Source organism: Podarcis raffonei, chromosome 6 (assembly GCF_027172205.1).
Source record: "Podarcis raffonei isolate rPodRaf1 chromosome 6, rPodRaf1.pri, whole genome shotgun sequence".
NCBI lineage: Eukaryota > Metazoa > Chordata > Lepidosauria > Squamata > Lacertidae > Podarcis > Podarcis raffonei.
Window position 1 is genome coordinate 30,629,605 of NC_070607.1, and position 27,143 is coordinate 30,656,747.

Sequence of the window (27,143 nt, forward strand, 5' to 3'; positions counted from 1 at the left end):
ACACCAACGTCGAGGAAGTGCCATCCCTGGACCAGCTGGAGCAGCCTTTCTCAACCTGTGGGTCCCCAGATGTTATTGAATTACAACTCCCATCACCCCTAGCTAGCAAGGCCAGAGCTCAGGGATGATGGGAGTTGTAGTCCAACAACATCTGGGGACCCACAGGTTGAGAACCGCTGAAAGGTGAGGGCAGACTCAGGTCTCGGTGGGGCACTGCCCCCTTTGCCCTGCGGGGGCTAGTCTTGACTGAGTATGCACGCATGTGAAGTGCGGGGAGGGGAGAAGAAGAAGAAAATGTAGAGGAGGAGCAGGAGTTTTTCACTCGTGGCTGTGAGGGACTGATCCAGCCAGCCAGGGGCTGGGAGAGGAGGACGAGGAGGAAAGAGGCGGGAGCAGGCAGGGAAGCGAAGCAGCAGCGACTGGGCTTTCCCAGTGCCGCTGTTGCCCTTGCGCCTTGCTCCACATTCACTCGGGAGGAGCAGCAGCAGCGCCGCGAGAAGCTCCTCAGCCCTCCGCTTGCGAATGAAACCATAACAAACCACCGAGGGCCCAATGGGAAGGACCCGGGAGCGGCAGGTTGCGAAAGAAACCGCGCGGCGACGTACCCGGCGCCGGCCCAGAAGGCAGCCTTGACCGACGGAGGGCGCCTCGGCTCGCCCAAGGGTTCCCCGCCCTCGCGCCGCCTTCGGTGGGGGAAGGAGGCAGCCCACGCCCACGCCGGCGGCTCTGGGGGCTGCAGCCGCCAAAGCCAAAAAACGTCGACCGTGCACCGTCCGGCTTGACGCGAAGCAGCCGGCGCCGGAGAGCGAGCGGGCGGCGTGGCGGGTGCCAGCCGGGCATGCGGGCAGGCTGCAACTGAGGCGCGCGCGCGCGGGCTGCTGTGGTGAGTGAGGGGCTTGCGCCCTGCCGTGAGGGGAGACGGGCAGGGAGTGGGGTAGGGAGGTAACAGGGGGGAGCGAAGGGTGACTGACACGCCTGCAATGTGGCTCCCTTCTCGGCGCCTTTTCCACTTGTGGAAGCGGGGGCCCCGTGGGAAGCTTTGAACTGCCAGGGAATCCGGCCTCGAGCGGCACCGCCGCCTTCTTCAAGCGCCTCTGGCTTCGCGCGGAGACCAAACTGTTGCTTCGCCCAGCAGCGTCCGCCGCGGTGCTGAGGCGCGCGCGCGGAGGAGGGTGGACAACGTGCAAAGCAAAGAAAAAGAGTTTTCTCCGGGGAGGTGGGGAGCGACAGGACAGCGGGGATCGGGAACGCGGGACGCCTCTCTCCCGAGTCTGGGCAACGGAAGGAGCAGCTTCCCTTCTTCTCCTAGCGATGCTAGCACAGTTGAAAACCTAAGCAGGGTCCCGTGCGGCTCCAAGTTGGATGGGAGACCGGGTATGAGATTCCTGCATGACTTAATGACCCTTATGGACCCCTTGCAACTCCGCAGTTCTATGATTTGCTGGCACTCTTCCTTTGAGCATGAGCGTAGCCAGGATTTATGTTAGGGTGGGGGGCAGGACACCCATCCGTCGCCCTCCTCTGTCTAGCAGATTCGGAAGGAAATGTCTCAACAGCAGTTGTTTCAAATTACTTTCTTTGGAACCCAAGGTAGCTCAGAAAAATCTGTCAAAATCTTTCTCCAATTTCTAAGTATTTTTATTTATTTACTTGATTTTTGTGGTGGTGGTGGGCAGCCACCCCCTGCCTCCCCTGGCTATGCCCCTGACTATGCCCATGTCTCTGGGTGGTGCTCTTTAGGGGATTGGGCCCCATCACCCTTTCCCCGACAGAGTGAGAAAGCACGAGTGAGGAGATGGAAATGGTGGCTGCTCTTCCATGGAGTTCCTGGGGTCACCTTTCACTCCCTCTAGGTGACCAGCTAGAGCCGGGCTTCCTTTCAACACTGCCCAAAGAGAGAAGGCTTTTTCCCCCAGCAGGTAGAGTAAAGATGGGAGCCTGTATGCCCTTCTAGACTGGCAGCTCCCATCTTTCCTTACCATGGGCCATGCTGGCTGAGGCTGATGGGAGAAGTTTGATCTGAAGGGCCACAGGTTTCTTCACCTTTGAGGTAGAGCCTTCCAGCAGTGCCGGATTTAGGGCGGTGCGGGCGGCCCCCCCTCACAGGGCGCCGAGCCAAGGGGGCGCAAAATAATAACGAAACCTATTTGTCATATTGGGTGTGTGTGCCAAAATTTGTCCTTGCTCAGGTTGCCGTATTACCAAAATCCGCCCCTGCTTTCAGAGGGAGAGGGCAGGTGTGCAATTAGAGATGGGAGCAGCCGTGACCTGCCCTAGCCTTGTTAGCAAAGCTGGCAGGATTGCCAACAAGGGAAGAATGAACTTCTCATCATCATCACCACCACCAAGAAGAAGTGTGTTTGATTTAATGTATGGACTTCAGAGTAAGTGTATCATTGCAGCAGGCAATTGCCCATGTTCATACGCTCAGGTCTCTGGGCTACTAAATGCCTGTTTGTTGTTGTGACCGACTCTGATGCAGCTAAACCAGGGCAGATGTTTGGGGTTTTTTTTGGTAATCCTCATCCACAATCCATTGAGCACCACCATTTCGATTTTCCTCTGCAACATGTTTGGTTCTGATGAAGCCATTCTGGCATAAGCTCTTACCTTTGCTTTATTCATCCAACCGCCTTGGGGCCAATGTAAAAGTGTTTTCTCCCCTCTTTCTCTCCCTCTCCCTCTCTCTGTTTGCAGTTCCTGCATCCATCATTTGACTGCAATGCTAATCTGGCTAGAATACACACACTCTTCTTCTTCTTCTTCTTCTTCTTCTTCTTCTTCTTCTTCTTCTTCTTCTTCTTCTTCTTCTCAAATCTAGACAGTGGGTCCTTCCAGACGGTTGCTAATTTGAGGGTGGTATTCAACCACATACTGGCAAATTCAGTTTGTGCAATTAAAGTGAACATGGTGCTCTTGCACAACAGAACTACAGTGATACCTCGGTTTACATACGCTTCAGGTTACATACTCCACTAACCAGAAATAGTACCTCAGGTTAAGAACTTTGCTTCAGGATGAGAATAGAAATTGTGCTCCGGCGGTGCAGCGGCAGCGGGAGGCCCCATTAGCTAAAGTGGTGCTTCAGGTTAAGAACAGTTTCAGGTTAAGAACGGACCTCCGGAACGAATTAAGTACTTAACCCGAGGTACCACTGTACTGGCAAATGCTCAATAAACAGCTGGTGTTGTTTAACCTCCCTGCAAACTCTGTGCAAACCAATCAGAACGAATGCTCAATAGACAGGTTGTCTTAAGTTAGGGCTGTGGCGCTGCCTTTGTTTTTGTGCTGAGTGCCTTGTCCCAGTTGCCTTTTCAATCACTTTGTGATCCCTAGCCAGCTCACTTCATGGGCAGGCAGTAGCACTGGAAAAGGCTGAATCCTTGGCTACTGGAGAATGGAAAGAATTGCAATAAGGCTCCAACCCTGAGAGATATTACTAACAGGAGTGGAACTGCCTTCTTTCAGGATATATGTTTACAAGAGCGCCTGGACAGCCAGATATATTTAAACCAGGATCCAGTAATAATCCTGGGTGACTTGTAAGGCTGAAACCTAATCATTCATTTGGGTGATTGCAGACTGGGATTGAGTTGGGGCTCTTCGGTGCATTGTTGGGCCGCAGATAAGATGCAAAGGGTTGGCTTCTTCCCTTATCTTGGACCTCCCTTGTGACAATCAGAGGGCGGCTCTTTAAGGAACGGTGTCCCTAAGGATGAGACTCTTTTTGTCAGCCATGCAAAGTATTATACACTTAAGCAGCCGTGCTAACCTAACCTCTGTACCTACATTCATTTGGAAGTTGGCTAATGGTACATAACATAATATAATAATTGTGACTACAACAACAATAATAACGCCAATGAATTCACGGCAATCCTTTCCATTTACTGTTGAGCGGGAAGGCTAGCAAATAGACGTAATTGATTATAAGCCAGAGTTTGAAGTCACCAAGCCTTGTGGGCAAATGCCTATTGCAAGGCAAATTGTTGGCTAATCGATGCATGAAATAGAGTGGCACCAAGTGGAGATTAAATGCTCTAAGGTTCGCCACTGCTGAGGCCGATAACAGTGATGAATTCACTGTGTTATCAAATATAGCCAGGAGCTAAAGTCTCTCTCTGTGTGTGTTTTGCTACTTGCATTGTGTCTACACAATACTTGCAGCCTGTGGTGGCTTTTCATTGTAAGTGTGTTACTGCAGATGGCTGGATGTTACTTCTTTACAGCATTAATTGCCTCTTCACTAAGGGTGGATCTACACTGGGGGGGGGGGGGGCACACGCTATAAATAAGCCAGAAATTAAATTTTTATAACGAAAGGGGGAAAAACACTATGGAAAATCGCAAAGAATGTTTTTTGCTCTCCAGCGCCATCCTGTGTTGCATGCTTATAATGCATTCAAAACACTGTTTTCTGACTAATGGAGCTGAGTCCTAAGTCTGAGGACCAAGCTAGATGTGATGGCAGTGGAACCGCTCGTTTAAACAGGGCTCTTTTTAAACAAAAAGGGGACAGAACTTGGCAGCATAATTAGCTGGCCTCAGGGATTGTGGACTTCATTCCTTGCCTGCAGCTCACTTGCCTACAATCTATGTCTCAAGGTGCTCCTTTTCCTCATTCCAGCTGCAAATAAAGTGCTTGGAGAGAGAGCGCAGTGAGGAGGCAGCCATTGGTTTGGGTCAGGATTCGGCATTCCTCACGCACATCATCCTTTTGCTGCTGAGCATATTCTTCCTGCCTTTTTTTTCTACATCAGGATTTGCACAATTTTCACAGAGCTGCAAGGGACCACAAGGACCATCTAGTCCAACCCCCTGCAATGAAAGGAATCTTTTGCCCAACATGGGGCTCAAGCTCACAACCTTGAGATTAAGAGTCTCATGCTCTACTGACTGAGGTACCTGTAGCTGATGGGCCAAATGCCGCCCCAAGTTCCCTCTGGCCAGATCTCATCATAGTCCACATTCAAGCTGGAATATGCCCCGTACTATGGCAATGATGCACGTTTGCATGTTTGCCGTGGTGCAAGATTGGCAGGCAGGTGGAAGCGTCAAGCTTTGGTGTGGCTTGATTGCAACGTCCTTTGCAAAGGTGGGAGTCAACCCCATCGTTCCACCCACTTTTGCTTCTGATCCCACCCACTTCACCTCTGGCCCTGCCAGCCGTTTGCTTCTGACGCTCAGAAGGTTATTTGTGAGAAAAAATGTGGTGCTTCAGCTGAAGAAGGGTCCCCACCCCTCTCCTGCTTCAAGAGGGCTTAAGAGAACAAGTCAACAGTGTAAACTTTTCCACTTTAAATTACATGCCCTTCATTCTTCCAGTGTAGTAAGAATAAGATTTTGCATACAGCAATCTGAACAAGAGTACTTCCGATACTGTTAATTTGTGTCAGAACAGTTGATGTTACAGGTAGGTAGCCGTGTTGGTCTGCTGTAGTTGAAGCAAAATAAAAAAAATTCCTTCCAGTAGCACCTTAGAGACGAACAGTTGATGTTATCTTTATTCTTGTTTATACTTACTGGGGCAGCAGAAAATTAGTCACACGTGTAAAAAATAGTTTCAACTGGTAGAAAAATTCTCCACCATGAGAAAGGACTCAGAATTGCTTTAATATGGCAGTCTTCCATGACATGTGACATTGGTCACATGCATGGCGTACATTTAAAGCACATGGCTACCCCCAGAGAATTATGGGAACTTTAGTTTACCCACACAGAGAGAGCTACAATTCCCAGCACCCTTGGCAAACTGCAGTTCCCAGGATACTTTGGTGGAAAGCCATGTGTGGTGTGGATATGCCCAGCCAACTCAAATGAAGTTTTTCTGTTATCTGCTCCATTGATATTGGACTTTTTATTTGTCTAACCTGTGATTTGGATTAAGATATTGTCTGAAAGCCAAAGCAACCACAACCTAGGACCATTCTGAATTAAAATTCTACACCACGTGTCACATTCTCCAATGAAATATTCTGGACATTATTCCCAGCTCATTCCAGATACTTAATTATGCAATGTGTGAAATAGAGGAAAACATGCTTGATATAGTGCTTATGGCTTGATGGCATGGGTATTTTTATCTTTCCTCTCTATATAAGTTTTGGATGTGCACTGGAAAGCGAAACGAAAATATACCCTGTACCAGGCTGCAAATCCTAGATTTGTCTAGGTTGGACTCTTATTTTACTTTCAGTCCACTGTAATCAAGACATTTCAGGGACTTTGAAGGCGCCTGCTCGTGGCTTTACGAGATCAAAAATCACTTTGGCTCTTTTCCTGCTTTCAGAATGCAAACAACGTTTGCAGGCGTGGTTGGTGCAACTTTTGCAGTGGCCCAAACATGCATGCACAGACTCCTGTAATGAGGGCAGTGTAGATATAGGAATACCGGAGGGGCTGTGCCCCCGCCTACTCTGCTCATCAACTCCCCACCAGCCCCTCCAGAAGACACTTCTATTTGCTGTATTATCTGCCCAATCATCCCCACAGAGCCGGTGTGGTCGCGCTGGGTGCCACACTGCAGAGGCGCCAAACAATGCTGCAGAACGGAGTGCAGGAGGGACAGCTGGGATTTGAACCTGTGACCATCTGCATGCAAAGCAAGATGCACTACCATTGAACTATGGCTCCTCAAGGCGTACATCGCAGTTTCTGAGCATGGAATGTCCCCTCTGGATCTTGGCAAATGTGCTTTTGCTGCCACAGGTCAATGAAGTTGCTCTTCTAAAATCTTGTATGCTTTTTTTTTGGGGGGGGGGGGGAGGAAAGCTTCATTTGCATTGCGTTCCCAGTACCAATATCTTCACAACTGATTCTGTATTGAATTGTCTAGACTAGAAGACAAGAGGCTGAGATACGGTGACTCTGCACAGCTGTGTATTGTTTTGTTGGCCGACATGTTGAAGTATCCAGTCATCCCGATCAAGGCTCAATCCAGTATTCTCTGCTGACTTCCAATCCTGCTCTCGGTATATACTGCCCGGGTGAAGAGCAAAGTTTAAGGGGGAAAGGATATGATGGTGACGAAAGGAGTTGGCACATACATATTTAGTAAATAGTATAGAGACCGGCTTTATAATGTCTTAAATGCTGAGATTATTTCCTCATTACAGGCTGAGATGCCAACTCTTTCTTTAGTCCTCAACTCCGGGAGTCTTTAAATGAAAGCTTTGTCATGACGTTTTTAGGTTAGATGCCATGTATAGACTTCCTAAACCGTAATTTCAGAAGATCTTAAATTATGAAAGCCTCCAGAGTCTAAATTTGTGGTAACTAGAGATGTACTGGGTGTCTGCCCTTAACAGGTTTTAGCATGGCTGCAATAGCTTTGAACTAGAGGAGTATGGTACAAAAATGGCCCACAATGTCTAACATTAGCATTGCATAATATTGTCTTTCCGTGTGTGGCTTGCCTCTGTTGACTTTTAATTATTTACTCATGCCTGGGAAGTAATAAAGTGATGATAAGACACACTTGTGGACTGCTTTTCACTTGGATTATTCAAAGGTATCTTCTGTACAATATATTTAAATAGTTGCAGTATTCAATAGACATTGTTACGATTGGCCAACACACCAATCAAACTAACTTGTCAGATGTTATGTGATCATGGTCAAATATTATCCAGTCTTTCAAACAGCTGATGATGCTTGAACAATTGAGGTTTTGCTTACTTGGCAGAAGTGCCTTTGAAAACCAGCTTTAAAAAAATGCTATTGCTTTCCATTATTTCTGTTTATAAATTTATTTTTCCTATTATTATTATTATTATTTTTATTATTCCTCTTGGCACACTTTCATAGGTAGTTTTTTTTTTTTGGAAATGTTAATAAATATTTCACAAAGTATTTCCCCCCTCCAACTCTATCTTTTTATAAATTATAGAATCAGAGAATTGTAGAGTTGGAAGGGACCCCAAGGGTCATCTAGTCCAAAGCCCAGCAATTCAGGAATCTCAGCTAAAGCATCCCTGACAGATGGCCATCCAATCTCTGTTTAAAAACCTCCAGGGAGGGAGAGTCCACAACCTCCCAAGAGAGACTGTTCCACTGTTGAACAGCTCTTCCCGTCAGAAAGTTTTCCCACATGTTTAGTCACGATTCCTAGGTCAGATCCTCCCCCTATTGTGTGGGCAGGGTGGTCCCTCCCCCTACCTGGCCTGATCACCTTGGCAACGCCTCCCCAGGTGGGATTGAGCAACTGGTTGAGGTAGGCGGAGACCTCCAGGTATCCCACGGGGGAAGGCGAAGCCAAGCCTGTGTTAATGGTGCCGCATAGGGTCCAGGGGGCTGCGCGCAACTACGCAAAGGGTGCCCCCCATTTAATGTGGGGAGCGGTCATTCTTGTAACTTGAAGCTGTTGGTTCAAGTCCAGCCCTCCAGAGCAGGAGAAAGCAAGCTTTTTCCTTCTATGTGACAGTCCTTGAGATAGTTGAATATATGTATGTATGTATGTATGTATGTATGTATGTACACATGGAATCCAGAAACGTTTTGTGTCTTCATTTTTACCAGAAATTTTACTTATTCCAGCACAGGAAAGATATACTTATCTTTTTTTCTTCTTCTTAAAGAATAAGCCTGCATGTTCTAGTGTAAAAAAAAGAAAAAGAAAACCATTAATTTTGTGAACCAGCACTCCATCAGAGAGATCCGGTTGCAAACCCTTTCCCTACAAATCAATTTGCATTTTGCATTGTTACACTAAGTGGAAAGTTAATGATTCATTGCTGTGTGTATAAGATGACCACATTATTTGTGCTTGAGGGTTTTCCACAGGCATCTGGTTGACCACTGTGAAAACAGGATGCTGTGCAAGAGCCCTTTGGCCTGATCTAGCAAGCACTTCTTTATGTGAAAGGAGCATTATCAAACCCCAATCAAAACATTTGTCTTCATATTTCACATTTATGTTGTTGTTTTCTTGGCGTTCTTGGTAGCTCCTCTAATTCCATGCAGCTGCTTGTTCCAAGTTACCTATTGACTTAAAAGGTGTGACCACACCCAGTGGCAGAGGAACCCTTTCCGGCACCCGGGGCAGGATGCTGAGGGACGGGGCGAACCACCCGGCGACGCATGTGCGATGTCCGTATGGGCTGCGCATGCGTGACAACCTGTACGGACGCCACGCGAGCGGCGCCCATACTAACTGCGCGTGCGCCCTCAGCTGCTCTACAGCTGGGGGGGGGGCAGCAGGCCATCTTGTCAACTCCCCCAGAGGGGTGCCCAGGGCGGACCACCCCTCTGCCCCCCTTCGTACACCCCTGATCGCACCCATGAGCTTGGCCATGTTGCTGAGAATGCAAGGACACTAATCCTCATAGCTGCTTCCCATCTCCCAGTTTTGCATCTTGGGAAGGCTCCTTATCAAGTCAGGGGGTGCAATTCAACATTGCACTTGTTCCATCTGTGCAAGCAGTTTGGCTTGCCAGACAGAATGACACACACACACATCCCACCCTGCATGCCGTTTTAGGGGTTCTGCCACCCCCGTTTGCAGAGGATGTGGGTGGCATGAAGCACTACTGTGCAAGATGAGCACCTTTCTAGAGATAATGTCATTATCCACTGTGCACTTCAGGACTTGAGACCCACACCTTCAGCTGAAATCCTGGTCGGTGGCTCTGTGAGAATACAGCAGAAGCAAAGCAGAAAGTTGAGTACACAGTGTCTGTAAAGAACAGGCAGCATGTTCTTTTTCCTGCGAATAACAATGCAGGCAAGGTGTTTCTGCCATGGGAAAGTCCTGGTGAGGCATTATCTACAGAATTACCCAGAGTCCTGAAAACTAGACGGGACAGGGATTGCTTATACCCTCCTCTGCAAATAACATAAGTTCCACCTGACCTTAAAGGCTGTGCTCTCAAACACACCTCTGGAAAAAGTACCGCAACATGCCCACCAATATCAGACCCTCCAAGTGTCCCTCTTTTTCAGGGGCAGTCCTGGATTTACAGCAGCCATCCCAGTTTCTGATTTGATCCCGGAATGTCCCGCTTTTCTTTAGGACTTCCCTAATTTCATTGGAGAAATGTTGGAGGGTATGGAGTTATGCGACCCCCCCCCCCGAGCCAAGGAGATAAGTAACTGTACAATCTTTAGAAGACGTCTGAAGGCAGCCCTGTATAGGGAAGTTTATTTTAATGTTTTATGCTTTATTTTTATATATGTTGGAAACCTCACAGAGTGGCTTGGGTGACCCAGTCAAATGGATGGAGTCTAAATATTATTATTAGTAGTAGTAGTAGTAGTAGTAGTAGTACTAGTAGTAGTAGTATAGAATAGAATAGGATGTCCCTATTTTCATTGGGGGACACGGGTGGCACTGTGGGTTAAACTACAGAGCCTAGGACTTGCCGATCAGAAGGACGGCGGTTCGAATCCCTGTGACGAGGTGAGCTCCCATTGCTCAGTCCCAGCTCCTGCCAACCTAGCAGTTCGAAAGCACGTCAAGTGCAAGTAGATAAATACGGTAGGTACCGCTCCGGCGGGAAGGTAAACGGTGTTTCCGTGTGCTGCTCTGGTTTACCAGAAGCGGCTTAGTCATGCTGGCCACATGACCTGGAAGCTGTACACTGGCTCCCTCAGCCAATAAAGCGAGATGAGCGCCGCAACCCCAGAGTCGGTCACGACTGGACCTAATGGTCAGGGGTACCTTTACCCTTATCTTTATTTTCATTGGAGAAATGTTGGAGGGTATGCAATATGGGTATTCAGGAACTATTTTGCATATAGCTACTTTTTGAAATATGGCAACCCTAAACTAGACTAGAAAAGTCAAGCGAGGGTATATAAAAGTGTGTTGGGGGCAGAATCTCTACTAGCTATATTTGCCTATATTCACCATGTTTGTGTAGGCTTCACTACTCTGTTTCACTCAACCCTTTAATTCAAGGGAAGCTAGTATGGTGCCTGCCAGATGTTTTGGTCTACAGCTGCTACAATCCCTGATCATTGCCCATGTTGAGTGGGGCTGATGGGGAGCCATAGTCTCACATCTGGAAGGCAGCATGTTGGCTCCCCTTTGCTACAACTGCTGGTCCATTTGCAGGACAAGGCATCGGACTTCCCATACCCAAACACATATAAATAAGAGACAAATGAGGCTGGTTTTTTGGGTAAAAACAGGCCACAACTTTATTGAATACAGATGAAAGAGGTTTGGCTTGGGCATGGGGCAATCTAAATACTTCTGGCCCGCCAGCCAGAAGTGATGCGTGGTCAATCCAGGAGGGGGTTCCTAAGACTTATATCAAATAGGGTGACCCCCACAGGGACCGCCGTCTGGGGGAGTGTCTTCAGCCCCAGCCCCCTGGGCACGTGGACACGACCACTCCCCCTGGATCCCTTTAATGGGATACCCTAGCGTTTGGAGGGGCAGGCGGGGACTGAAACCTCCCCTCCATCCAAAACAAGGGATTGCCCCAATGCTCAACTGCCAGAGGTGAGCGGACTTGGTAAAACAAGTGTGCTGCTTTGAGAAATAAGCACACAGGTCTGAATATGACGACAGCAGCCTATCTCCCTGAAATCCCAAATAAGGCTTTGGCCAAAATGCAAAGGACTGCTGCTAGTGAACCGAAGATGCTCCGAAGCGGACGAGCAGAGTGTGTGGTTTTGGAGGGTGAGAGAAGGAGGGGTAAAGTGAGATGAAATTAAGGGGTGGCAGAGATTTTTCGTGGAATCCCACAATGAAACAAATGAGCCCGTCCTTTTCCAACCTTGCGATTCTTCCTTGGGTAAGGAGGAGCTCCAACGGATCACAGTCATGGAGGTCCAGTGCTCTTCCTCAACAAGAAAGGGTCTGGCTCAGAGGAGCCCCAAAAGCCAGCAGCTAGTCTTTGATTCAGTTGTTCTGAGGCCCAGAAAAAGGGCCAAAATGTTTGCGTGGACTGACCCAGGGAAGGTTAACAGCACACATGTGATTCTTGACATGGTTGCTGGAGGCCTCCTTCCTCTGTTCATTTACCTTGGGCAAGGCTTTATAATTGGGTTGCTCAATCAAGCAAGGTAGATCAATCAAGCAAAGCATCCTCTCTGTTTATAAGGCTTCGTATCCCAAGGCGACTCCTGCCTTCTCTGTCTGGCCCTCAGGACTCTCCCCAGACCACACCACTTCTCCTGAGGCCATGTCCCTCAGCAGTCTTGCTTCACAGCCTCCTTGAGTGTGTTTTTTTGCCTGACTGGAATGTGCCCTTGAACTCTGATGATATCTTTTGCTTGCCTAGATGAAGGGTGGGAGGTCTGTGTAGAAACCAGCATATGATACAAAGGTAAATTGTAAATTTGTTGCCTCTGGCTCTGCACAAAAGCTTGTCCAGAAACAAAAAAATGCAGTCCTCTGGCTGACACACCATTGGCTACTGCATTCCTTCCTCTTCCTTTAAGTCTTCAAACTCTGAAGTTACCTCACAGGGAACCTGATTCTTCATGCGCTTGCCAACACACTGTTGACAGGAACAAGAAGAGGACAGGATCAGACTGGTAGGGAATGAGCAACACTAGTGCTATTTGAGTAGCTATAGCAACTAGGGAGGAAAATTGTGAGTTCTATGGTTCGCAAGTGATAGAGGGATAAGGAGAGGCCTTAGTTGCATAAATTGTGGCAGGTCTGCTGCTCTTCCCAAAAGTAATGGCCTACCTGACTCAAAGGTGACGGCTTCAAGCTTAGCAAAGCATTCCCGTCTTGCACCTTTCAGCGCTGTGTACCAGAAGGGATTTCAGCAGGTTTACCTGGCATTATATGCTACATCTGCTGAAATGCCACTTCCTATACTTGGGGTGGACAGAAGGTAGGGGGGTAGATCTTTGGATGATTTTAAGTTGACCATCAAGGATGCTAAACTCCCAGTATTTAACAATGACAACAACAAAATGCCCCTGTCCCTCCACATTACAGTGCTGAAATGAAGGAAGCGGAAGCAAATGTTACCAGGATTGGATTGTTGTGTGGAAGAGCTGCAAGGTCCATTCAGTTCTGGGATTTAGAACTATTTCCTGGTCGCAAAGTTCTTTAATTCTAAGTGGACATCTTTTGTACTTGGCTCCAGTTAGATCTTGGGGTTCAGTGGGGGGCGGTGAAATGAAGTTGGTTCTTACAAACTGAAGGCTGCTCTCACCTCTGTTCCACACAGCTGTTAGAAGTGCGAGAGCTCTGTTAATTTTTTTCAACCGACCACCCATGTGCTCTGCAGTATAAACTGGGAGGAATGGAGAACCTGGGTGTCTGTGTCACAATTAGCACACAGTGTGCACATTTTAAGTTAGAAACGGTGAGCAATGCCTGCTTAGCTGACTCTTGTGTGCCCAAATAAAGCTAGCAACCTAGGAGAGTGAAAATTATTACCTAGCATATAAATTACCGTATAGCGAATATATGCAAATATACATAACAAACACGACTCCTAGTGAAACAGAACTTGCTTTTAAGGTTGCGGCAGAATTGCCACTCCTAATCTCTTAAACATTTGATTGATTGATTGATTGATTGATTGCCCTGAAGGGTTTCCAAATGTTTCCCCTGACGCTTGGGGGTTCTTAAAGAACGGGGCAGGACTCCTTAGTAAAACTAGGAAAGGCTCAGGTGCCTCTTGCTCATCACATCAAATATATGTGCCTGATATTGTAACCAATACGGTGGGATAGAAATGTAATAAATTTAGTAAATTCCATGTGATTAAATCCATGGACGGGACATTTGGGACATTTAATTACATAAATAAGCCATTTGTAAAGGCATTTATATATTTAATTTATGCTCTGGGGTTTTTTATTTTTTTATATATATTAACGGGCACTCAGAATGTCTTGCCATAAAATGACAAAGAGTATCTGATTCGTTCGGAAGAGTGTTGAATGTGCTTGGATCTGGAGTCTGACACGTGGCTTGCTTGTGGCGTGCAGGAACTCTTAAAATGAGGCATGTCCACATAAGGACTCTACCTAAAAACATCAAGGTTCTGAAACCGGAGTAAAAGGCATAAATGTGCACATAAATGGATTTAGCTTGCCTGCTTCGCATAACCTGTGTAGTTGCATGATTTGACTTTTGAAGGTGAGAAATATTTGTTTGGGACAGCTTCCTTATCCATGGCAATTCCAAGATGGCACCACTCCTATCCTTCATTTTTTTTAACCTTCCTTTCTTTTTCTCTCCCCCTAGGATGCCATACTCTAATCCAGGATGAATGAATGTCACTATGATAAACGCATGGACTTCTTCTATAACATGAGTAACACAGCCACAGCAGATGAGTGGACGGGGACAACTCTCGTCATTGTCTTATGTTTTGGGGCCTTCTTTTGCCTCTTCATTTTCATCTCCAATTCACTGGTCATAGCCGCTGTGGTCAAAAACAAGAAGTTCCACTTCCCTTTCTACTACCTGCTAGCCAACCTAGCAGCTGCGGACTTCTTTGCAGGCATCGCTTATGTATTCTTGATGTTCAACACCGGCCCAGTCTCCAAAACACTAACTGTTAACAGGTGGTTTTTGCGACAGGGACTTCTGGACACTAGCCTGACGGCTTCTCTGGCCAACTTGCTAGTCATTGCCGTTGAGCGCCACCTGTCTGTTGTTCGGATGAGGGTGCACAGCAACCTCACAAAGAAGAGGGTCACCTTTTTCATTTTGTTGATCTGGGCCATAGCTATTTTCATGGGCGCAGTGCCCACCTTGGGCTGGAACTGCCTCTGTGATATCTCAACCTGCTCTTCGCTGGCTCCTATTTATAGCAGGAGTTACTTGATATTTTGGACCGTCTCCAACCTGGGAGTTTTCTTCATTATGGTGGTGGTGTACATAAGAATCTACATGTACGTCCAGAGGAAAACAAATGTTTTATCTCCGCACACGAGTGGATCCATCAGCCGCAGGAGGACTCCAATGAAACTTATGAAGACAGTCATGGCGGTCTTAGGTAAGAGGATGTGGAGGGCGGATGTGCTTGTGTTGTATCATCATCATCATTCAGTTTGAGAAGGATGGTAGATCTTGGCTGAGCCATCTGTGGTTACATTTCCGGTGATTAGGGCCCACTTGGTCCTCATCGTAGGATGGGGGCTCTGGGATGGTGGGATGGAAACTCACCATTTGTCCTCAGCTACAAGAGAGTGTTATTACTCCATGCCTCATCCTTTCTCTTGGATCTATGTTTGTGGTGCCATGGGAGGGCTACACAGCCATTGACCTGATGCTTGGCCTTGGGCTGCTTATGAATCATTAGGCTGCTTATGAATAATAACCAGCTTTAGTTTACAAAGTGACTAGTCAAAGCCATTTAACCTGCAGATGGAGGATGCATCTACCTGCAAGCTTCTTGCATTCCCAGCATGGTGCTTTGCTGAAAAATTATAAATGTGAGGTATGGTAACACCACTCCACTCTCCAAACGCAATATCTTAGGACAGGCATAGACAAACTCGGCCTTCCAGATGTTTTGGGACTACAACTCCCATCATCCATAGCCAACAGGACCACTGGTCAGGGATGATGGGAATTGTAGTCTCAAAACATCTGGAGGGCCGAGTTTGCCAATGCTTGTCTTAGGAGATGGCTTGTGCATTTTCTCTCCTGCAGGGTTTCTGACATTCATGCTGATAGCTTGACTTCACACCCAACCCTACTATTCAGCTGTAGGGTTTGTGGTAGTCATGCACAGGGATGGACAGATCTGTCAATTTTGGCTCTCTCGGTTCCTCATTTTTCCAGTTTTAAATTCGGTTCTCCATATTTCTGCAGCAAAAAATAAAATCATCAGGAAAATTCACCAGCATTTTAGTGTGAATTCATAAACACATTTTTACATGGAGTTTTGACTACTTCTTTGCTATCATTTTCTCCTAATACAATGCATCATTTGCATGTTTTTTTTCTTTTATTAATACCGTATGTTCATTTTATGCACACTTTCCTCTAATATATGCATTTTAGTCAACATTTGTTTAGTGAACTGCATCACAAAATTTGTAGAAGCTGCGTTTTGGTTCTCATATTGTTTCATAAAGTGCGAATTTGATAGCTTAAAATACAAGCTGAATTGAATTTTAACCCCATCCCTAGGTCATGCACAGGAGGTGGATACACTGACGGGAAACCTAAGAACTAGGAATATCAGCAATATGTCTGATTGCGTTAATTGGCACCAACAGCTTTGCAACAAAGAGCAAAAGATCCCAAGAGGAAGCCCAAAGTCTCACAAACTATATGAAGCTTGTTAGTATACTTGGTAGTAGTACAAGGAAAAAAATTAGGTTGGAATCAGGCTTTAACCTAAATATATGGTCATCTGAGATGAGTTGGAATTGCCTCCAACTCATCTCAGATGACCATATATTTAGGTTAAAGCCTGATTTAGGTTAAAGCCAGGCACATCAACTCTTGTAAACTTGGGGGGGGTGGGTGGGTAGGGAAAGAGAAGCTAGTTCACTCTTTCTGTCAGGCTAATAATAATAGTAATAATAGTAATAATAATAAATTTCTTACACACCCTTCACTCTAATGTCCTGGCCATAAATGATGTGGCTGGGCTGATGCCCTGGTTTTTAAAAATAAATAAACCAACCAATCTGTGGGCTTGTTAACTTTTGTTCATTGCGTCCCAAAATATTGAGATGGGTTCAATCTACTCCATAGATTGGCCCTTTAACCCTTTTTTGTGGTTATCCTTTCAGCTACAGCTTTAGGAAGGCTATAGGATGGGTATGATTTGAGTAAAATGGGGATGGGAGTTGGGTGTGTGTGGAACTTGGGGGTTTTCATTAAGTGCCTTTTACCGCAATGCAACCACAGTATTAAGTAAGGACAGTCTAGAATCTCTCTGGTGGTTTATTGGCACTGTGATAGATCTTAACTTTCCCTGTTTATAAAGCCTTCTACCCATTCCCTCTCCCCAGAGCTCATTCTCCGCACAATCATTATATTGCTCTGTCCCTGGTACCCAGGTTCTGAAAACCTGCTCAGATGGAGCCTCTATTCTAATTACTGGCAGGTGAACCCTCTCCCATGTCTGGAAGACTCCGAATACAGCTGCCTCCCCTGATGTAGTACCTTCTTGTTTATCTTGGGCTACAACTTCCTGTTGTCCTTGGCCATGCTAGCTAAGGGGCTGATGGGAGCTGCAAGCCAGAACATCCGGAGGGCACCACGTTGAAGGTTGGGGAAGGCTGTTATACAGAACACCTTTATATCCAAACCAAATCTAGTATTGAATTTTCATTCTCACCTGCTTGGGCATCTACAGTGTGCAGTGCAAATATTATAACAGTCAAGGAATGCTAAGTGAGATGAGGTGACCCTGAGCATCTTGCCGTGGCTGTTATTTATGTTGCAATTGCCTGTCAGGCACCGAATAGCTTCTTTCATAACCATGCCATGTCCTTTTCACAGGAGGTAACAAAAGAAAGCATTGCTCTGGCTTGGGGGAGACCGCTACTGACCCTATTGTAACATTGCAAGATATCTGTAACATGGAGGACAGCCTCTCTTTTCATAGTCCGAATGCTTCGCCCATTTATCTACTGAATGCCAGGCCCAAGGACTCTGCTGCTTAGGTCTGGCATCAGAATTTCTCAAGGAGGCCTTGTTTTCTCGTAGCGCAACACAAAGTATGTGTGGGAAAGGTGGAGGGGGACGGGGACCCAGCTATTAGATCTAAACAAATACATTGTGGTTGACATAGTGAATTCAAAGTAGGGATTGTCTTCTACAATACAGCTGTCCCATTGCGAGGCACGTTTGTTTTTCCACTGGGTCAATGCAGCTGATTTTAGTAGATACAAAATGATAGCTTTGGGTAGAGCAGTTCCTCCCCTCCCCCAACTTGGGGCTCCAGCTGCTTTTGGACTACAATTCCCATCGTTCTTGACCACTGGTCCTGCTAGCTAGGGATGATGGGAGTTGTAGTCCAAAAACAGCTGGAGATCTATATTTGGGAAACACTGGAGTAGATGGACATAGCAAGCTGCCTTATACTGAGTCAGGCCATTGGCCCATCTAGTTCAGTACTGTGTACTCTGGCTGGCAGCAGCTCTCCATGGTTTCAGATGGGGTTCGTCCCAGCCCTACCTGGAGATGTCAGGGATTGAACCTGGGACCTGTTGTATGCAAAGCACACTTACCATTTTACCACTGAGTTATGGCCCTACCCCATATAGTCTTATATTATTGACTATTACCATTGGTAGGAGGCAACACAATCTGTTTGCTTAAAGCAAAACCATGATGTGCATTCTGGGAGGTTAGAAATCCTCCCACGCCTCTCTCTTTTCTTCCCTGGGTGGTTTACATTTCCTCTCCTTCTTTTCCTTGCCTGTTTGGACATGCTGGGAGACAGGTTACAGGACACCAGAACCAACACAGTCCCAGCAAAAGCTTTGCTCTCTTATTCGTCAAATCTTACGCATCTATAGCATCAAGATGTGTTTTGAGCCATGGTTTGTTCAGGCTTCTTAGCCCCATAATTTTTCTTCAGGAATGCCGAAGTCACAGTAAAAAGCAACAGCACCTTTCTCTTACTGCTGAGTAATCCACAATAAATGACCACACTTCTGATATCAAAGAAAGACTTTCTAAAGTTAGAGGGTGTGGGAATTTCTTTTTAGTGACTTTTAACTATACTACTACAAGGAGCAGGTTACAAATGGAAGAAGGGTTTTATGGTTTGGTTGTGTGTATGTACCTAGATAATTGTATTTCGGGGGCTTTGTGGTTTGTTTGTTCATGTGTGTGCGTTTGTGCGCGCGCATGTGCACAGATGCATTGCGCCTCCCATCTCCTGATGGCTGGAACATGTCCACTGTGAGGGGCATATCTTCAACCCCCTCGGTGCAGTACTTCCTCATCCTGTATGAGGGAACATCATCCATTCACTTATAAGGGAGAGGACAAAGAAGTACAGTGGTACCTCGGACTACGAACTTAATTTGGTCTGGAAGTCCGTTCTTAACCCAAAACATGCTTAAACCGAGGCGCGCTTTCCCTACAGGGGCTGGTGCCCTTCCACCGTACGGCTTCCAAGGCAACGTTCGCTAGCCGGAACACCTACTTCCGGTTTTGCGGAGTTCGTTGCCCAAATAGTTCGTTAACAGGGCTGTTCATAGACCGAGGTACCACTGTACACCTAGTGGGGAGTGGGGTACTATCTTGGGTCAATATCAAACTTGCCGTTGGTGATTCTGGTTCCTAGAGTTCCGGCCAGCTTTTGCTATATCTTGGCTGTGACCTTGATTGCTCCCTTTTGACTTTGTCAGTGGAGAATCCTTGCTTAGAGCTAACTTTTCTCTGCATAGCCTGAGGCATTCTGATGCCATTTCAGATTGTGGTGCCAATCAGGGACCGCCCCTCCAGATCCTATTAAGACTGCTACCCCTGTGCTACAGTGAGGCATAACGTTTAAAAATTAGTTTTTAAATACAGAGAAGACGCAACCCTAAATACCTACCGTAAGCTTTTGAACTCTATATATCTACGACCCACTCACCCACCCACAAAACTATTGCACTTTTTACCAGCAGCATGGCAGGCTGAAATGTAAGAAGCGAATACTGTTTTCCTGGCCTGAATACACAGTGATAACGAGAACTTCAGTTGCTGAATTTCTGCAGTCATTACAGGGGCAAAGAGTCTTCCCAGGGAAAGGGAGCTTCAACCCTAATTCTGAAAACTTGTAGCGGCAATTGGTTTTTATTACTTAGTTTTTAAAGATACCTGAGCAGGAAAGCAAGTAGAACGAATACCCAATAAGCCTTCCTCAAATAAGTACTGCTAACAAGAATTGCAATTGCCTCTGGATGAAAGGTTCCCAGTGCACATATTTGCACTGATTCAAGTATGTTTTGCTGCCTTTCAGTGGGAAAGCAGAGCCCGCTGGTGCAAACCGCTTGTAAAATAATGCACTGCCGTGACTTTACCCAGCTCATACCGAAATGGATGGCAACGCTCTCCATAAATTTTGGCAGGGCCAGATAAGGGCTTAGTTTCGCAGTAAGCTATAGCCTATTAATTTGCTCAGGAGAGCAGCATTTTCACTCCAGTCAGACGTCATGCCAGTTGCTTTTCAGATGTTTCTGATTCCTTCTCCTATTATGTTGGGAGATTAGAATCTAGCTGGGTTTCTTTAAATGACAGTTTCCACTCTCTGGAAACTATGTATTTTAGTCACAATGCCTTCAATTTATTTCGAGTGCCTTCCTTTTTATCTGAAACGGTTTTCTGGTTGTCAGCCGTTGAAGATGTTTAGACTTGTAGCCTGTGTGAGAATTCATTTCATATTTCCATTTCCTAGAAAACAGACCAGAAATAGTTCTGCATTATTGCCATTCTGCCTGCTTCTTTCTGTTCCAACGTGATACCAACATCTAGATTACAAGAACCCTTTCTAGGCTGCCTTTTTCAGCATCCTGTTTTTCAGAGCTAACCTGATCCATAAATAAGGGCTAGCTGACCCTCTTAGAGTGGCATTCAGAGCCATGGTGCCTCTCATCTTGTTTTACAGCCACCAATAGTTGTATCCTCCTCCCCTACAAAAAACTTTCCAATTTGATAGTCCTCATTCACTACATCTTGTGGTGGTGAGTTCCTTGGCTTAGCTGTGCTCAGTGGGAAGAGGCACTTCCTCTGTCCTGGCCCACATCTACACTTTTCAGCTTTATTGGTTGACCCCGTGTCCCAGAATTACGAGAAAAAGAAGAAAAACTCTTATCCGCTCATTGTCTTATTATTATGATTGACTAGCAAATATTTCCACCGAGTCAATTTTATCATGCGCTCTCATATCTTTGGATAATGATAGCTGTCTTCTTGGGAGGCTTACCCAATTGAGTGGTAGAGAAATTTAGATAACGTTAGACAGAAATTACTTGCTGTGGTTGTCAGTTCCATTGACCTATGTGTGCAATGTCTGCGTTACTCTGACCCTTGGACAGATAGGGGAGAGCCCTGTCATCGACCCTTTTGTTCTTCTTCTTGCTCCTTTCCCCTCGTGATTCCCCGCTCCCACTTGAGTTTCCCTTAAGAACACAGCATGGATCACAACCCACAATTCCATAGTCCCCAGCTTTTTCTTTGTCCTTGACGTGATCAGATCCAGATTTAGCAGAAAGTGATCCAGATAACCGCTTGTCTATTCAAATATCCACTCAACAGATGCTTCATTGCGTTTGATGGTTGTGTTGTTCCCTGCTTTTCCCTCTGAAATGAAGCCTAAAGTAGTTAATAAGTACAATCAATCAATTGCACAAGTAATCTATGAGTAGAGGCACAGTGGTCCAATGTGCACGTAATGCCAAACCATGGTTTAGTTCAGAAGCCTTTGCAAACCTAGGCGGTACTTTGGGCTCAAGCACTCCCCTCTCATGTTACCCTTGCAGTCAGGAGGCAGAAATAAACCAGTATTCAGTTGCACTTTAAGCAGTCCAGGTGATCAGGAATTCACTGTGCTTTCAGTTTCATTCCTTGCCATGTGAACTACGAAATGTGGTTTAAAAGGCACACTCATAAATTTTAAAACAAGCCAACTTCCAACAATGGGTTGATAAGCGGCTGGCTTGTTTAACAAGTAGGTGTTTTACGTGGCGGCTGGATCATGATATAGAGGTTTATAAAATAAAATATTTTCTTCCTTTCTTATAATAGTAGAACTCAGGATCACCTAATCAGTTGCCTATAGGTTTGCAGGCAAGAAAATAAAGTGTGCTGTTGTCTCATGAAATTCACTACTCTTCCATACTCTTCTAGACTCTCAAAAGTTTGTGAGCATGCTCAGACCTTGTTGAGCTACACACCCATGGTGGAAAGCTCTATTTAGCCAGTGCAGCTACAGTCGTATCTTGGTTTTCAAACAGCTTAGTTCTCAAACGTTTTGGCTCCCGAACGCTGCAAACCTGGAAGTGAGTGTTCCGGTTTGCAAAGTATTTTTGGAAGCCGAAGGTATGACAGGGCTTCTGTGGCTTCCGATTGGCTACAGGAGCTTCCTGCAGCCAATCAGAAGCCTTGCTTTGGTTTCCGAACGTTTTGGAAGTCAAACGGACCTCCAGAACGGATTCCACTCGACTTCCAAGGTATGATTGTAAATGGAAATGTCACCTATGGTAGGAATTCACATCTAAGGATGAATAGGAGTTCATGTTGAGTGAGCTTTCAGCGGTCTCCTGTTGGCTGCTCTTAAAAACACAGGACAGGACTGGATGAATCTTTCATCTGATCCATCAAGACAGTGTTGGTTTTTTTCCCTTCATGTTATAGATGCTTCACTGCATGTAGCTTGCGCAGAAGCATCCCAGTGAAAAATGCAAAGCAGCCTTTTGAAAGGAAAGGAGGTGACATTCCAGGCAAGTCCACACATGACCTTGGTTTTTGCTAAGCTGAAGAGTGATCGGCAGTCTGTCCTAACATGCTTATATTTGAGCAGAAATGATGCTTGCAGAAACCAAAAAGCAAATAAAAGGTCTCTCTCTTCGTATAAATTCGTATCGCTTACGTCTATACGGCTTACACTGACATTTTTTGTATTGTGCAAATGAACTGAGTAGCTGTTTCAAAAGTGATTGAGATGTACTTGGCCTTGGACTTGTCCTGTACGTGGAATGCAGGAAGGGACAGGGCAGAGCCACACTATATAGTTAAAGTACATTTAAAGCACCTCAACCCCCCCCCAATCCTGTAGTTTTCACCTCATAGAGCCACAGTTCCCAGTACCCGTGTCAAACTTACAGTTCCCAGAGTTCTTTGAGGAACGGCATGTGTTTTGAATTTAAGGCATTGATCTGCCTACAGTTAGGTCTCACCGCCATATGCATTTCTTACAATGCCTGCAACACTGATAGGGGAATTGAAATAAAGCTGCCCATTTCAAGGTGACTGCAGGATTGGGATTTGAACTCTTGTCCCCGTTCAGATTAGGTTTCCGTTGCCCTACATTTGCATGGTTTGTGGGCGGGGAAACAGAGCGCTGGCATAACTTGCTGGAATATTTCTTTGCTGGCTTTAGGGGAGAAGGGAAAAGGCTTCCTAAAATGTAAGCTTTTGACTTTGATTTTTTTTAAAAAAAACAACAACAAAACAACAACACATAAATGGGCAGCACTTCCTCTGTGCGTCTTCTGCAGCCTGCCTTTTGTGCAGAGCTGTAATTTTCCTATTTTTGTAAACTAGGCAGCAATTGTGGCTTGAGCTAAGCACATGCTGGTTTGTGCATTAGCTCTGGCCTCCCTCCCTCCCTCCTTCTCTTTCTCTCTCTTTTTGCACTAAGAAGCATGGAATGACAAACCGGCAATGCCGGCACCAGAGATGAAAGAGCGATACAATTAGCCTGTTCCATAAATATTAATTGAATTTGTCTGTTTTACTGTGTGGTTTTAGTCTTCCTGATTTGTTAGTTGCTCTGGGAACCCAGCAGGGTTGATGAACGAAATACAAATTTATGAAAGAAAAGAAATGCAGTGCTTGTGTGTGGTGGTTCATAGATTCTGACCAACGTCACCAGCCTGCATGCTTGGCTGGTCTGCACATTGTTCCGGGAGGTGCTTTGAGACAGGAGATAAATATTGCAAACCGGTTGTTGCACTATCACAAATGGGCGACGAACCACAGTTTTTCTCAACTTATTGCAAGAAAGAAATTCGACTCGTTTTGCACTTGAAGGTGAACTTCCCAAATTTGCACTTTTTGAAACAATGCTCAAATTGAAACACAGCCATCCTTCAAAATCCAAGTTTCTCTGAATTTTGCAACATGGTTTTCCATGCATATACCAGGGTTGCTGAGGTCGGGGAGAAGGATGAAGCAGCAGCTGCCTCCTCCTCCAGTGACGGCTGTGAAGGAAGCATCCCATGGCCTCTCCATGGCCACAGCTGCCAGCTTCCTCTCTTGGGCAGCTCGAAGCAACTGCTGGAGAGCAGGCAACGAGGAGTAGAGGCTGCCATCGCCAACAAGGCCCAGTCCCGTTTAATGTGCTGTCTCTGAAGGGCAGGCAGAGGGTAGGGCTGCCCTGGGCAGGAAGAAAGGGGGAGTGGAGCAGAATCTCTTTTCTTCTTTTAATGCTTTGTATGTCCATGTCTAATCTTGCTCCTTTCTAAAATTTATGTACAGTGGTACCTCGGGTTAAATACGCTTCAGGTTACAGACGCTTCAGGTTACAGACTCCGCTAACCCAGAAATAGTACTTCAGGTTAAGAACTTTGCTTCAGGATGAGAACAGAAATCGTGCTCCGGCGGCGCGGTGGCAGCAAGAGGCCCCATTAGCTAAAGTGGTGCTTCAGGTTAAGAACAGTTTCAGGTTAAGAACGGACCTCCAGAACGAATTAATTACTTAACCCGAGGTACCACTGTATTGGTACGTGTTTTTCATTTTGTAAATCTACCAAAGAATAAAATAAAATCTGGATTAAGTGGTTTTCTCAAGACAGTGGAGGGTGGGTGTTCTGTGTCCCATTGGTGTGGTGGTGGTGTAGATGCTCTGTGGCAGGGGCAGGTCTGTGTGGCAAAAAAATGGGAGGTTGAGGGGGGTCAGTTGAGGGGCGAGTGAGAAATGCTCCTGTTTTCATCTGAGGAATATTGAAGGCTATGTAGTCCTCTTTGTCTTGTCCTAAGCCCAAATGCTTAATGCAGCACAATACAAACAAACAAACAAATCCAAACAAATTGAAACAAACAAACAAACACATCCATTCTCTCTCTCTCTGCTTCCTTCTCTCTCTGATAGGTGCCTTTGTTGTGTGCTGGACTCCCGGCCTTGTCGTCCTTCTTCTCGACGGCTTGAACTGCACTCGTTGTGAGGTACAGAATGTGAAGCGGTGGTTCCTCCTCCTGGCCCTTCTGAACTCTGTCATGAACCCCATCATTTACTCGTACAAAGACGACGAGATGTCGAGCACGATGAGGCGCATGATCTGCTGCTCTTTTGAGGAGAGGCCGGAGCGCCGGTCTTCGCGGATCCCCTCCACGGTGCTCAACAGGAGTATGGACACCTCTAGTCAATACTTAGAAAATGGCATCACCCAAGGGACGATCAGTGGCAAAGGAAACACCTGAGCCACACTCTCTCATTCTTCCTCCTTAAGAAATGGACTGTGGCTTGTGCGGCGGATGCAAGCGGACCAAGCACTGAACCAGCTGAGTTCATAATCCCGAAACAGCAGAAGTGTATACTCTGTGTGCCAGGAAACCCAAACCCCAGTGGGGCGTGACATCATTGTAAATAATTATTGGATGAGAGGGGGAATATGCTGGAAGGGATGGAGAAGAATAGAAGAGCGGACTTATTCTGCAGTGTGTGTTTTTAAAGTTGGAAAACTGTACAACCGGCATTGTGGAGTCCTCATTCTTCAGAGGCCAAGTTACCACTGTGTGTGGCATATACCACTACAGACTGCTGAGATGAGGCTGGTTCTCACATCTAAATGCTTATCTGTCTATATCTATTATCTATCCATCTATCATCTCCACATAGAGAACTAGGATATCAGGGAGAAGAGTTGTAAACTAGCTTTCTGATTCATGTTTTAATTCTCTCTGTGGAAATATTTTTGTTTTATTTTATTTTAGTTGTTGTATGGAGGGCTATTCAATACTGTGAGATCCAGACCAAAGTTGCAGCCTGTCCCTATGCATGTTTACATTGGAGTATGTGCCATTTTGCTCAGTGGGGGTTTGCTTCCAAATGATATGCATTGCTTCGGATTGCAGCCCTAAAGCCCTTTTGAACTCAGTGGGACTTGCTCCCGAGTAACCATATATCGGACTGGGCTCTTCAGTCTCCTGTGTGGTACGGTGTTTGTGCTCCTCCAGTAAACATTTTTATTTTTCATGGCGTAACAGGGTTGCAAAACCAAAACAGCTCTTCTTCATGTTTATCTGGTGCCCCTGCCCCATCCCAGTAAATGTAATGATTTCTGAGCATCCTGACTTTCCTTCCAAGCTGTGATTATGGGGTGGGGGAGTTCAGGAGATTTCTGCAATAAACTAATTGCACGCAAAGGCAGCCAGTCTCCCAATAACATATTATTCCGTGCGTATGCAACATTTGTGACTTGTTCGTAGGGACAGAACTGTTTGCTCTTAAAGAAACAAGCCAAATAATCACTGACTGCTTCAGTTGAAAGTGGGACAATGAGGATTGATGGCAGTATTTTTAAGCCTCTGATCTTACCTTTCAGCTGTCACAAGTTCAGGCCTGAGTTGCTAGCACAAAATATGTTGGAAGTTTGGTTATTAAATTTGAGTTTCTGAAAAGTCCCGGCTTAAAAAAAAAAGGATTTAGACTATTGTGTGGTGAAAGTTAGACCTGTATAACAGAGACATAAGCAAGAATATTTGTGCACTTTGTGGTTTATGGTTTGAATCCTTTCAAGTTAGTGAGGGAAAAACTTCTTGCAAAGGCATGGGATCATACTTTTTGTTATTTCAAAGTATTTTTTTATGTGCATAGATTAATTTTCACACTGTACTTTTTAAGTGGTTTTATCTCCTGTGAACTGTGTGTGAGATCAGTGGTATACTTCAGGCGATGGTCCAGAATTGTAAATAAATGCAATGCTTTATATCTGAGTTTGGGTACCTCATTGTTTGGGGGACCATCTTCAGACACTGGGATTTTTCTAGAAGCAATACAGCTTTCCCTCTAAATGCTGCCAGAAAACAGGACCAGAATTTGCCACCTAACTTGGTGAGAGAAATACCACTTCTTATTAGCATGTGCTAATTTATTCAAATTCATGAATGTTTAAAATTATGCATCTCCTAGGATTGCAAAATAATAGCATGTCAAATGAGAGAAAACTGCACTTTCTCTTCTTGCATGAAAACAAAAATAAACAAAGTTCCAGGCCTACTTAGGTCTGGCTTAATAGCATGCCTAAAACAGTCCATCAGCCCAGTACTTTTCTCTTACTCAATCATTTTGCAATCAGGTGTCGTTATCTGTGTTCAGAGATATCTGCAGTCACTGCTGCCAAATAATTAGCACCAGGGCATTGTGGCAAGAAGAATTAAGACGGGAATTTGATGTTAGATCTCCTGGGGCCCAGCAGATGAAGGCTAAGCCTTGAAGGAATGATGCCCATTGTTCATGATACAGATTGCCCAGTTCCACACAGCTAGCTAACTTAGAAGTGAAAACAACAACAACGCCAGCCTACGGTGCAAT

General features: G+C 45.7%; 1 protein-coding gene across 2 annotated transcripts; it reads left to right on the forward strand.

Annotated features, from left to right (window-relative positions):
• Positions 1–363: 363 nt before the first annotated feature.
• LPAR3 (lysophosphatidic acid receptor 3) lies at positions 364–26,545 on the forward strand. 2 transcript variants are annotated; one of them, XM_053391890.1, is made up of 3 exons: positions 364–883; positions 14,165–14,921; positions 24,702–26,545. In XM_053391890.1, the coding sequence occupies exons 2-3, from the start codon at positions 14,186–14,188 to the stop codon at positions 25,028–25,030; spliced, it is 1,065 nt and encodes a 354-aa protein (XP_053247865.1). In that variant the 5' UTR covers positions 364–883; positions 14,165–14,185; the 3' UTR covers positions 25,031–26,545. The 2 variants fall into 2 exon arrangements, with proteins under 2 accessions (XP_053247865.1, XP_053247866.1); XM_053391891.1 differs by lacking the exon at positions 364–883 and adding an exon at positions 12,121–12,275.
• Positions 26,546–27,143: the final 598 nt, after the last annotated feature.